Source organism: Miniopterus schreibersii (genome assembly GCF_964146895.1).
Source record: "Miniopterus schreibersii genome assembly, chromosome: X".
NCBI lineage: Eukaryota > Metazoa > Chordata > Mammalia > Chiroptera > Miniopteridae > Miniopterus > Miniopterus schreibersii.
The window spans coordinates 24153088-24167042 of NC_138104.1; the positions used below are offsets into that span (position 1 = coordinate 24153088).

Here is a 13955-nt window from a genome sequence, read left to right on the forward strand (position 1 = left end):
GAGGAACCATATGTTTTTCCAGCAGGATACCAGTGGAAAAAAGCTTTTTGCATATCCATATAAAAAGAATTTAGCCCTGGCCAGGTGGCTCAGTTGGTTGGAGCATAGTCCCATACACCAAAAAATTGTGGGTTCAATTCCTGGCCAGGGCGCATACCTAGGTTGCAGGTTCAATCCCCCTTTGGGGCACATACAGGAGGTAACCCATTGATGTTTCCCTTTCACATCTGTGTTTCTCTCTTTCTCCATTCCTCTCCCTCTAAAAATCAGTAAAAACATATCCTCAGGTGAGGATTTAAAAAAAAAAAAAGAGTCTAGAGTGTTTATGAGTTGTAAAGTTATTGCTGATTTATGGGCACAAGAGAAGAAAATTCAACTCATTTTATTAAAAAAAAAAAAAATGAGAATGCCCCAATTTTTTTATCAGAATGTTAGCTCTAGTTCTCATGTGTTAAGAAATGTTAAAGAGGTTCTATATAACAAGGTCTAATAATACTGTACATCTAGCTACTCAGGTCTTAAATAATCAGCACTAGATGTTCTTAAGTCTGTGATTCCAAGACACTGACTAGCTCAACAATTATATGCTGTGATAACATACAGCAATTATTAAATAGCATTATTGTTAATAGATCAAATTTAAATGAACAGTGAGGAGAAATATCATGGATTAATTATACGAGTAGACATGTTACCTCTCAAATCTATTTTCTGGAAGACTGTTACATAGGTTACACTTTGTTGATGAGCTAAGTAACATCTGTACAATCAGTGCTACTACAAAATACACATTTACTCCAATCTTACCAGGTTGGCCTACTGGTCCAGGAATCCCTGGTGGCCCTGGTGGTCCCTGAACACCTATTCCTGGTAGTCCAGGAGGTCCCATTGGCCCAGGTTGTCCATTTGGTCCAACGTCACCTTTAAGAAATACAGTTTTATTTCGCATATTAGATGCCCAATTGATTTAGCATCCTTCATTGAAAATACTTATTTTTCTATTGCAATTGACTTTGCAACTTTGTAAAAACTCAAATTGTAAAAGTCTGTTGTTGGATTTGATTTGCTAATATTTTCTTGAGGAGTTTTACATCTATGTTCATGAGAGACATTGGTCTATAGCTTTTTTCCCGTATAATGTCTTTATTTAGTTTTGATACTAGGGTAATGCTGGCCTCATCAGTTTATTATGTTCTTTAGATTCCACATATAAGTGAGATCATGTGATATTTGTCTTTCTCTGCCTGGCTTATTTCACTTAGCATAATATTCTACACATCCATCCGTACTGTCCCAAAGGGTAAGAGATCTTTCCTCTTTACAGCTGCATAGTATTCCATGGTGTAAATACACCACAACATTTTTATCACTCATCTACTGATGGGCACTTGGACTGTTTCCAGATCTTAGCTATTGTAAATTGCGCTGCTATGAACATAGGGGTGCATATATTCTTTCTGATTCTTAGGATATATTCCTAGAAGTGGGATCACTGGGTAAAAAGGCAGTTCCGCTTTTAATGTTTCAGGAACCTCCATTCTGTTTTCCATAGTGACTGCACTAGTTTGCATTCCCACCAGCAGTGTACCAGGTTTCCCCTTTTCTCCATAGCCTCGCCAGTACATGTCATTTGTTGATTTCTTGATTGTAGTCATTCTGACAAGTGTGAAGCAATACTTCATTGTGGTTTTAATTTGCATCTCTCTGATGATTAGCAACGTTGAGCATTTTTTCCTATGTCTCTTGGCTATCTGTATGTCCTCTCTGGAGAAGTGTCTATTCAGGTCTTTACCCCATTTTTAATTTTTAATTGTCAGGGTTTTTACAGATAGTTTTATATTACTAATTTCTTGTTAAATCTGCTAATGGTAAGGGACTCTACTGTATGATTTCAATATTTTTAATTTGCCAAAGTTTGTTTAATGGCCCAGATTATGGTCTATCATGGTGAATTTTCCATGTGCACTCAAAAAGAATGTGTTTTCTATTCTTGCTGGATGGAATGTTCTACAAATGTCAATGTGGAGGGGTTATGCTGAAGAGAAACTCATGACATTTCCCTGTTAGAATACTGTTAATCATATCCATGTATCCTTCTACATGAAGGCAATGCCAAGTATGGCTCATGGTAGTTGGATGAGCACAAAAAGTTTATTTGGATTGTAGGCCGCCTGATATTAGGCATTACAATATCCCAATTTCCTATCTATAATTTTATATTCTCTTTATTAAGGAGAGCTGCCAGCCCAGCCAGGCATGGCTTAGTGGTTGAGCATCGATCTAGGGTCCTGGAGATCAAGGTTCGATTCCCGGTCAGGGCACATGCCCGGGTTGTGGGCTTAATCCCCAGTTAGGGACATGCAGGAGGCAGCCAATCAATGACAACTCTTTCATCATTGATATTTACATATTTCTCTCTTCATCTTCTTTCCTCCCTCTGAAATCAATAAAGATATCTTAAAAAAAAAAAAAAAAGGAGAGCTGCCAGCCCTGACTGGTGTGCCTCAGTTGGTTGAGCATTGACCTGTGCATTGAAAGGTCACTGATTTGATTCCCAGTCAGGGCACATGCCCAGGCTGTGGGTTTGGTTCCTCATCAGGATGTGTACTGGAGGCAACCGATAGACATTTCTCTCACACATCAATGTTTCTCTCTCTCCCTCTTCCTTCCTCTCTCCTTAAAATTAATAAAAACATATTTTTTTAAAAGAGTGAGCTGATAAAATTGTATAATATTAAGGTGCCACAAAAAACTATCTTTCCTGGTCTTTCAAATATTCTCATGATTAAAAAAAAATTACTTTTAATATTTACTATTTTAATTCCTTTTTATATATTGTGCATTGGGGATTATTTGAGATCACTTACTCAATTACCAACTTTTAAAGCATCTATTATTTCCCCATTGAATAATGATGGCATTTCTGTTAAAGACCAAGTTTCTATATATGCATGAGTATGTTTCTGAACTCTATTATACTGATCTACTTGTCTGTTCCAGTACTGGTTCACAATGTTTTAATTACAATGATTTTGTAATAGATTTTATTATATGTTTGATAAACATTAAGTTTCAGAATCCATATGCCAAGTGCTCCCAAACATTCCTACTTGAATTTTCATTAAAAATCCATTATAGCCCAGCCGGGCGTGGCTCATCAGTTGAGCATCAGCCTAAGATCCAGGAGATCAAGGTTCGATTCCCGGTCAGGGCACATGCCTGGGTTGCAGGCTCCATCCCCAGCAGGGGCCGTGCAGGAGGCAGCCGATCAATGACGACTCTCTCATCATTGATGTTTCTCTCTCTCTCTCTCTCCATCTCCCTTCTTCTCTCCGAAATCAATAAAGATATTTAAAGAAAAAGAAAAAAAAGAAAATGCATTATATTTACAGAAAAATTTGGGGAGAGTTGACATCATTGAGTCTTCTTATGCATACATATAATTTATCACTGAGTTAATTCTGCCCCTTTTCATGTTTCTCATAGAATTTATTTTTTTTTCACAAATACACATTAGGCACATTTTTCATATTAATTTCTAGATATGATATAGGTTTTTGCAATGTATATTTTATTTTTAATTTCTATCAATATTTCCAAATGCATCATTTTATTTATCACAATGATACTTTTGCATATTATTCCAGCTACCTGGAACATTCTTCCCTAAAGATTCAGTTTAGCCTGGCTGAGTGTGGCTCAGCTGTTCAGCATCAGCCTAGGATCCAGGAGATCACGGCTCAATTCCTGGTCAGGGCACATGCCTGGGTTGCGGGCTCCATGCCCAGTCAGGGCATGCAGGAGGTAGCTGATCAATGATGACTCTCTCATCATTGATGTTTCTATCTCTCTCTCTCCCTCTCCCTTCCTCTCTCTGAAATCAATAAAGGTATATTAAAAAAAAAAAAAGATTCTGTTCCAGTGTCACTTCCTAAATGAAGCCTACCAAGGCACCTTAGATAAAGCCCTGAACAAAAGTAACATATAAACTGAATTGAATACTTCCAAAGTCGTCTTCTTTTCAATTTTTTGTTTAATCTGACTCTGATGTTCAATCTTAAGCACATTTTCTTTCTCATATAGTTCTTTCCTTATGGGTATTAGCTTTATTAATTTATTATTGATCACTAAGTCACTTTAAAAGTCCTGCATCAATCTCTCCTATAGTTTAGTTACTGAGTTCTAATAGCCAGCCACTAGTATAATGTGTGTCTGGTAAGTGAACTTTTATTGTGATCTGCTTGCTGAGGTTTGACTGTGGTATAGTGATCCAAAACATTAATGGCACAAATTAATAAAACTTCTCATTGAAATGACGACTATCACAGTGATACCACCTCGATTTTATTACAATAGAGAGCATTCTCTGAGATTCAAGAGCAGAGTCTATGCCTTTGTGTTTCTAGTGATTCAAGTAGTACCTGGCACAGAATAAGAATATAATAAACGTTTGAAAATGAAGGCATTACATGGAAGAAAATCCCAAATTCTTTTTCTTCTAGAATCTTAGGAACTATACTGGGATTTAATATTTGAGAATGACTCCTATTAGGATATGAGGATTCTGTACTTATTTTCAAAGTCAGTCAAATGTTTGTTGAGCAGTTGTTTAAAATAGGCTTCACCACATTTCTTCCCAATCCCTGTCTCAAGGACATTTTATAAACAAAATATAGTGAATGAGTAATTTCCATAGAAACTGCTATCTACATAGCTTATCATTTGGAATGTCTCTATCTGCAATTTTTATGGTCACGGATCTAAGTTGGGGGAAGTAATTGGTGGGAAACACTACCTGTAACTATGAATGTTATCATTTACAGATGGCCTAAATTGTTTGCTTGAAGACAGAGCTCTTATCTAAGGAGAATTTGTACTGGGTTAGTTTGAGGCTTTGGGGGGCAGAATCTACCATGGTTAAATTGGGCAATGCTGTCCTGTTGCTTTAATGGGAATCAATCCAACATGTTTCGGAAGCTTGAAGTTGTACAGATCACTCTCTGGAAGCCAAAACATTAGCCAGGAGAGTCCAATTCCTTGCTAACCAGAGAGGAATAAACAACTGCCAAAACAGCTAGGCTAATTCCATTCCTATACATAATTAGGAGAATCAAAATCAAGTGGGTAGAAGAAACCAATAGAGAAATGATCAAAGGACATCAGCAGTTTATAAGAAAAAATATATATGCCCTTTAAACCCATTAAAAGGTAGTCAGTTTCACTCATAATACTGGAAATAAAAATTTAAACTACCCTGATAGTAAAAGCAAAGGACCTAGTATATCCAAAGAAATTTTTAAAAAAAGAAGAATCATATCGAAGGACTTACATTACCTGGCATTCAGTCTGACTATAAAGCCATTGTAATATAAACTGTTTATACTGACTTAAGGATAGTAAAATAGATAAGTAGAATTTATAGCACAGAAATAGACTCACACATATATAATCATCTGATTTTTGACACAGATAGCAAAGTAATCCAATTGGGAGGGAGCTCTTTTAAGTAAATGAGACTGAATAAAAATTATTTGAGATGGTTGATAATCTTAAACATAAAAGCTAAAACTATAAAACTTACAACATAAAATATAGAATATCCTTGCAACTTTGAGGCAGGGAAAGGTTTATTAGACAAAAAAAGTAAATAATAATCATAAAGAAAAAAATGGATAAGTGAAACATCAATAAAATTAAAACTTTTGTTTATCAAAATATACTAATAAGAAAATGAATAGACAGGAGCATTTGAGAGCTTGCTCTCTGGCATTTGCCATCAGATTGGCTCAATAAACTCTTTAAAAAATTCTCCCCAGCCCAGCCTGGCATGGTTCAGCAGTTGAGCATCGACCTAGGATCCAGGAGACGTAGTTGGATTCCTGTTCAGGGCACATGTCAGATTGAGTGCTCGATCCTCAGCAGGGGGCATGCAAGAGGCAGCTAATCAATGACTCTCTCATCATTGATATTTCTATCTCTCTCTTTCTCTCTCTGAAATCAATAAAGATATATACATATATTTTAAATTAAAAATTCTCCCCAAATACAAAAAGAAAATGAATAGGCAAGTCAGATAGGGATAAAATACTCCTAAACATATACTTGACAAAAGACCAGTATGCAAGATATATAAAGATCATTTCCAACTTAATACAAAGAGAAAGAACTTATATTTTAAAATGGGAAATAATATGAATGTGTATATTATGAATAAGTACATGTAAAAGAGCGCAACATCATTAGGCATTAGGGAAATGCAAGCTAACCCAAAATATATTAGCAACACACCTACCAAAATTCAAAAATGAAAAGAATGATAACACTAAATGTTGGAGAGAATGGTGAACAATTTAAACTTTTGTACCATATTGGTTTGAGTTTAAAATGGTACCATTTTGGAAAAAAAAGTCCAGCACTTTTTTATACAACCAACATACATCTATCTTATGTCACAACAATTCTATTCTTAGAAATTTGCCCAAGCAAAATGAAAGCACATATCCATAAAAAGCCTGGTAAAAGTGAAGTCTTAACAGCTTTACTCACAATAGTCAAAAACTTGACACACATGCCCATCAACAGAGAATGGCTAAAGAAACTTCAGTATTTTTATAAATAAAGTACTTAATAATAAAAAATAAAGAACTACTAATAAACTCTATAACATGAGTGGATCTTAAAAACAATATTCTAAGTGAAAGAAACGTTGCAAAGAAATTACATACTGTATGACTCCATATGAAGTTCTAGAAGCAGTAGAATTAATTTATGATAAAAAAAGTCATTACAATATAGTTGACACTGTGGATCTTGGGGTAGAGACTGAGAAGAGGGCAAAAAAAATTTATGGGATTATATCTTTTGAAAATATTTTTATTGATTTTTAGAGAGAGAGGAAGGGAGATGGATAGAGAGATAGAAACATCAGTGAGAGAGAAATATCTATCAGCTGGCTCCAGCACTCCCCCAGGCATGAGCCCTGACTGGGAATCTAACTGGTGACCTCTTGGTGCATGGGTCAATGCTCAACCACTAAGCTACCCCAGCCAGGCTGAGATTATATCTTTATAAGGATTTGGTTACACAGGTGTTTGTCAAAATCCAGCAAATGTACCCTTAAGATTTGTGGATTTCATTTAATGTGAAATTTATATAAAACAGAAAGAACAACCATACAATTGTAGTTATGGCATGTATGCCGAAGTAATTAGAAAGAAGTATGCCACTGTTTCAATTTATGTTGACATGCATCAAAAAACAAGTCAATGAATGGAGAAAGAAATGGATAGATATGTGCCCAATCATATATAATAAAATGTTGACAGTAGAATATCAATGATGAGTATATAGTAGTCACTGTAAAATTCTACAATGCTGTATATAGAAATTTAAAAAATAAATGGCAAAGAGATAAATGTTAATTGTAGAATCTAGGTGGTGGATATATAGGTTTTCACTGTACAATTAATTTTTTCTGTGTTTGAAAATTTTCACAATAAAATGTTTAAAAGACTATACTTAAATACCTACTTATTCCTATCAGGCTGGCAAAAATCCAAGAGTTTGTCAACATTCTTATCAAGACTGTGGGGAAACAAGCACACTCATACTTTGCTGCTGGGAGTGTAAAATGGTGCAAATAGAGAGGAATATAACAATATCTAGAGATTCATTTACCCTTCAATTCAGAAAATCCATTTTTATTTACTCTACTCTGCTATTATACTGGTACCCATATGAAATAACATGCATGCAAGATTATTCACTGTTGTATTAATTCTAATAAGAAAAAAATTGTCAAAAAAACCCTACACAACACAACAATCTAGCAACTAGTAACTGATAGAATAAACTATGATATACCAAAGCAATTCAACATTAGGCAGCTATTTTTAAAAATATCAAGATCTACATGTACTGACACAGAGTGATATCTAGTATATAATTTAAGTAAAATAAGTGCAAAAAGTCAAAAGGTAGTATACTATCTTTTGAGAAAGCTAGAAAATAAAAAATATATTTTTTATTGGTTTGTATTTGACTGAAGAAACAGTAGAAGTAACTAAATAAGTAACTAAAGAATGGTTACATATGGAATGGGGGGAAACAGAGTGGCGGGAGATGGGGTAAAAGGAAGACTTCTCAATGTTACTTTTACACATATATGATTTGTCAAAAGCATTTGACAGAGTAGCAGCATAGACTTTTCAGTTAATTGGACTTATCACCTATAAACTTTCCCAAAAGTTTCAATATCTATAAAAGTTAAAAACAAATTGAGAAGTATCAACAGCCTTCATACCTTTTGGTCCAGGTAGCCCATTCAATCCAGTGTGTCCTGGAGGACCTGGAGGTCCTGGGAAACCACGATCCCCTTTTGGACCAAGTGTTCCTTTGAAACCTGGTAGTCCTGGAGGCCCAGGTGGCCCAGGTAGCCCAAATCCTGGCTCTCCCTAGGGCATACACATGACAAAACACAACAAAAACTCTTATGACTTTCTCAGTATTGACTGTTTACCAGAGGGAATTTAAAACAGAAAATATAAGGTAATACTCCCGCTCCCCATGGGTGAGGAAGTAGAGTAATTAAATTGAAAGTAATTGGTATGTTGGAGAGAACATCTGGAAGGATGGGAAATGGGGCTTAGTAAAACAAATTAAATGATTTGGACTGGTTTCAGGACAAGAAAGAGATAACTGAGAGAGCATGAGATTAAATCCAAGTGAGGAAATATTTTTGTTGTTGTTGTTAATCCTCACCTGAGGATATTTTTTCTACTGATTTTTAAAGAGAGTAGAAGGGAGGGAGGGAGGGATGGAGGGAGGAGAGAGGGAGGGAGACAGAGGGAGAGAGAGAAAGAAACATCAATGTGGGAGAGACACATCAATTTGTTGTCTCCTGCATGTGCCCTGACTGGAGCCAAGGATCTAAATTGCAACCCAGGTATGTTCCCTTGGCGGGAATCAAACCTGTGACCCTTCAGTGCATGGGCCAAAGCTCTAACCACTGAGCAACACTGGCCAAGGCTAGATAATTATTTTTAATTTGACTAAATATGGTAATAGCATTGTGGTTTTTGTATCAATTGTCCACTTATTTAGGGATGAGTACTGGAGTATTTTAGGTGAAATGAGACCATTTTGAGATTTGTGTTAAAGTACTTTAGCAAAGAAAGAGGGAATAGATAAAGTAAATATGATAAAATTTTGGTAATTTGGAATCTGAGTAATGGCTATGTTAAAGTTGATTGTATTATTCTTTCTACTTTTGTGTTCATTTGAAAAGTTTTATAATAAAATAAAAGCAATTAATCAATAAAGAAGCTGCTTCTCATGAGTGCTGGGGTCATGGTCAATTGTTCTTCCCATTGGAAAAAAGTTATAATGATGAAAACACAGAAAGTTTAAATTAATTAATCACAAAAAATGGAGGGACAGTCAGGATGATTACATAGCACAACAGTTTGCTGAGGGTTGACTGAAGAAAATTTTAAATTGGCTAAGATATAATAAAAGGAATGGAAAGTAATTAAAATACATTTATCATCATCATTAAACGTTGATAGCAGTGATTTGCAGCATGTATTTGGTATGGCATTGGATAGAGGGACAGTTCTTGACATGATATTCAACAGCATTGAAACCAATCATCACAGGCAGGCATGAACATACATAAAACGGATGGTGATACTACAGAGAAGCACAGGGGGGAGCTGATTATATTTTTTTCATTTATAATCTCTTATCTTATCAAATAATAGGTCACTGTAAAGCGGGTTCAAAAACTTTTTTCTTTTTTTCTTTTTTTTTTTTCTTCAAATATGACCTCTTGAACTATTAGAGACTGTTTTGAGTTAAATAATTTTAAATGAAAATATAATCAGTTAACTTTATTTATATGGTGAAGACTTGAGACGATACATAAGTCAAAATAGAAAGCTAAGGCTAAGGAAGATAGGGGAAATAAGGAAGGGGGATAGAATAAATTCAAATGTCCCAGACCTTTGGCCCTGGAGAGCCTGGTGGCCCAGAAGGGCCTTCTAGACCCATTCTTCCAGGTGTCCCAGGTGCTCCTGGAGGTCCTGGAATTCCAGGAAAACCTGTAAAGTGATACGTCATTTTAAATCTCCAAATAGAAGACACTTTAAGAAAGATACCTAACTCCCAAACAAAGACTTTTACCCTATCTGATCATGCTTAGTGACTACAGTACAATGTTAAAACCACAATGACATTTTAGATGACTACTTAGGATCAGGCATTACTTTATATTTCCTCTCAGCTACCTTACCATTTTCATACAGGGCTAATGTGTGTAGAAGATATGCTTTTCTAAAGGGGAATAAGGGCTATTATGAGGCAAAACTGAGTATAAGGAATGAATCTCACAGAAAAACGCAGAAAATATTTTCTTCTGCTTATATCTGGATATAGTATATAAAAGGTCTACCATATAATTCTGGTAATGAGTTAAAAATAATTGCAGATATTAAACACATATATACACAAAAAAATCAAATTTGACTCTTCCTAAGTCATTTAGTATAAATGATTAAGGACCTGTTTAGCACTATTCTTAGACAAATACACACTCCTGTCATTCATGAGAAGAAATTTTGTGAGGAATAAAGCAGAACTGAAGCAACAACTTTTAAAAATTTCAAGAAATTAAGAGAATATGATTTAGAATAAAACATTGATTACATATGTGCAATAAATATGTTTTCTGTTTAGTACAATCCATTCATTTAACAAATATTTATTGAGTGCTTACTATGTTCCAGGAACTGTTCTAAGCCCTGAAAATACAATGGTGAACACAAAAGATAATAATTACTATGATTTTTTAAGCTTATATATAATTTTTGCATATTTGTAATTTAGATATTTTCTTGTCTGGGCTATTTTAGATAAAGAAAAATGATATTATAGCACATGCATGCTGTGACTTTTTACTTATACTCTTTACAGTATATAAAAAAAGTTACAATTAATATATTTTATTTGTTGAGTGAACTATGTCAAACAATAATGTCATACTAACTAGCAAACCTACCCTGCCTGCTACCCATTCCTACATACCTTTGGGACCAGGTGGTCCAGGAAGCCCAATTCCAGGGATACCTGGTTCTCCTTTGCTACCTGGTATTCCAGGCAAGCCTGGTTGGCCTGGGAGTCCAGGGTCACCTAAGGAGAGAAGAAACAGTTTTTTGAAAGGGAAAATTTCATATGAAGAAGCCAATAGGTATTGAAGATGTGGTCAAATAAATTCCTTGCATACCTGGAAGACCTACTTCACCATCTCTGCCTGGGATACCAGGCAGGCCAGGCTTCCCTGGCTGGGTTATGGTCTGACCTGGATCACCTTTAGGACCTAAGGACAAAAGGGAATCAATGGTGAATAACTGTTCTCTTGGACTAAAGATCTCTTCTAATTAAAAACAAGAAAAAAGAAAGTGTAATCTTTTGAAAATGCAATCTAACAAAAATGTACAAGAAAAACAATCCCATATTATGTATTCAATAAACATACTAAACAGAAGGAAAAATTTTCAAAAATAAAAAGTAGATGACAGCTTTCATAGTGTAATATACAGACCTTATATCATAGAAATCTACATCTGAAACCTATATTATCCTATTAACCAATGTCACCCCAATAAATTTAATTTAAAAAAGATTTCATGATTAAAGATGGCACCTATAAAAATATTTTTTAAATATAGATCAAAAGAACCTCAAAAAATCAAACTGTAGTAAACAAGGAAAATACTTCTTTTTGTAAACTAATGGTACCTTAAGATTTTATGTGTGCAAAGTCCAAGTCCACCCACTTCTCATTAATTGAAATAAGGACTTAAAATAGGCTCAGGACAAAGAAGAATTTCTTAAACATGAAATAAAAAGCACTAACCATGACATAAAAGACTGATAAATTTGACTACATTCTAATTTATTTCTGTCCATTAAAGATGCCATACAGAGAGTGAAAATGGCAATCCATAGTGAGTGAAAATTTTGCAAAATAAATAGCTAACAAAGAACTAATACATAGAATATACAGGGTGGGGCAAAAGGTTTACAGTTGTATGTGAAACAGAGCTTATTCTTATATTATTTTTATCAATTATTGTATTATTTTCCATAGGAACACCTATAAACCTACTTTTGATCTACCCTATATGTATATGTAATATATATATATATATATATATATATATATAGAGAGAGAGAGAGAGAGAGAGAGTGTTCTGAAAAATATATACACACTTTAACAGCTGATAACACACTTAATTTTCACTCCTTTTCAGGTTTAACTGATATGAAATAATGGGTGAAGCCAGACTAAGATTTGAACAAAGAAAATGTACCCTAAAGTGCCACTGGACTTTTCTTATGGGCATACATAAAAGATAAAGTTTATAGTACAAAACCAGCAACAGTAGATGAATTGAAGGTGCACTATACCAAACAAAATGATTCTTGATGTTTGCACTTCCATTGCTTCATGTTATCAGCAGTACCTGGACCAGAACGGTCATCAGTTTGAAAACAGGCATTGACCAAAAAAAATTATTCATTTCTGTAGATTTTTTTAAATAAATTTTGAAATTGAACTGTATGTTAATAAACACTGACTTTATAATCAAAATGTGGATACATTTTTTGGACCCCCTGTGTGTGTGTGTGTGTGTGTGTGTGTGTGTATACATATACATATACATATACATATACATATACATATACATATACATATACATATACATATACATATACATATATATATAAAATCTTCTAAGTCAGCAAGTCAATAAGAAAAAGAAATCCAATAGAATAAAATGGTCAAAACACTCAAATTGGCATTTGATAAAAGGAAATTAAAATGTTCAGTAAACATATGAAAAGGTGCTAATCTTTAATGTAATCAGAGAAATGCAAAATAAAACTGCCATGAGATATATCATATTTCAACAGATAGGCAAAAATATAAAAGTGTGACAATACAAAATATTTATGAGGATGGAGAAGAATAAGAAATATCCAATACTTCTGGTGGAAATATAAATTGGTACAACTGCTCTGAATATAGTTTGAAATTATCTAGTAAAACTTAAGATACATTTACTCGATGCCTTGAAAATGTTAATCTTAAATAAACACCCTAGTCCAAGTACTGGCAGTTTTTCTATGAAGGATCAGACAGTAAATATTTTGTTTTGTGGGCCCCATGGTCTCTGTGACAACTGCACAACATTGCAGTTGTAGTGCAAAAGCAACCACAGTCAATAGTGAATGGTTGTGTTCAAATAAAACTTACATTCATGACAAAAAGTGGTTGGCCAGTTTTAATACATGGGCTGTAGTTTGCTGATGCTTGCCCCCAGAGAAGTGTGTGGACATGTAATACCAGGGTATATATATAAGAATGTACACAGAAACATTTTTCATAATAGGCCTGAACTATAAAATAGCCAATTGCCCATTAACAATGAAATGGATAAATCAACTGTGACACACACACACACACACACACACACACACACACACACACACACAATGGGATACTAAACAGCAATGAAAATGAATATACTATAGCTATACACAAAGTTAATATGAAGAATACTTATCTTACAATTCAATTAATATAAAGTTCAAAAAGAAGCTTAAAATACTTTGTTTAGGAATGCATATCTAGGTGATAACACTGGGGTTAAATGGAAGGAAATTATGCAAAAGTCAGGAGAGTGGTTACTCTTGGAGAAATAAAAGGGGATTATGATCAAGAAAAGACAGAGAGGAAGATGAGGGTTTCTAGGCAATGTTCTGTTTCTTGATTTGTGTGGTATTTACATGTGTGTTTCCAATATAGTTATTTGTTAAACTTTACATTATGTATCATGTACTTCAAAACAACAAAAACAATAAAAATGAAGATATTCGGAAAAAAATTTAAA

General features: G+C 34.3%; 1 protein-coding gene across 2 annotated transcripts in view; it reads right to left on the reverse strand.

Annotated features, from left to right (window-relative positions):
* COL4A5 (collagen type IV alpha 5 chain) overlaps positions 1–13955 on the reverse strand; it is a 214427-nt gene that overhangs the window by 60702 nt on the left and 139770 nt on the right. For both annotated transcript variants that reach the window (XM_081125613.1, XM_081125614.1), the window contains exons 26-30: positions 11282–11374; positions 11083–11187; positions 10003–10100; positions 8303–8453; positions 808–921 (exon numbers count right to left, since the gene is read on the reverse strand). In XM_081125613.1, the coding sequence (XP_080981739.1) occupies positions 808–921; positions 8303–8453; positions 10003–10100; positions 11083–11187; positions 11282–11374 (561 nt within the window). The remainder of the gene's footprint in view (positions 1–807; positions 922–8302; positions 8454–10002; positions 10101–11082; positions 11188–11281; positions 11375–13955) is intronic.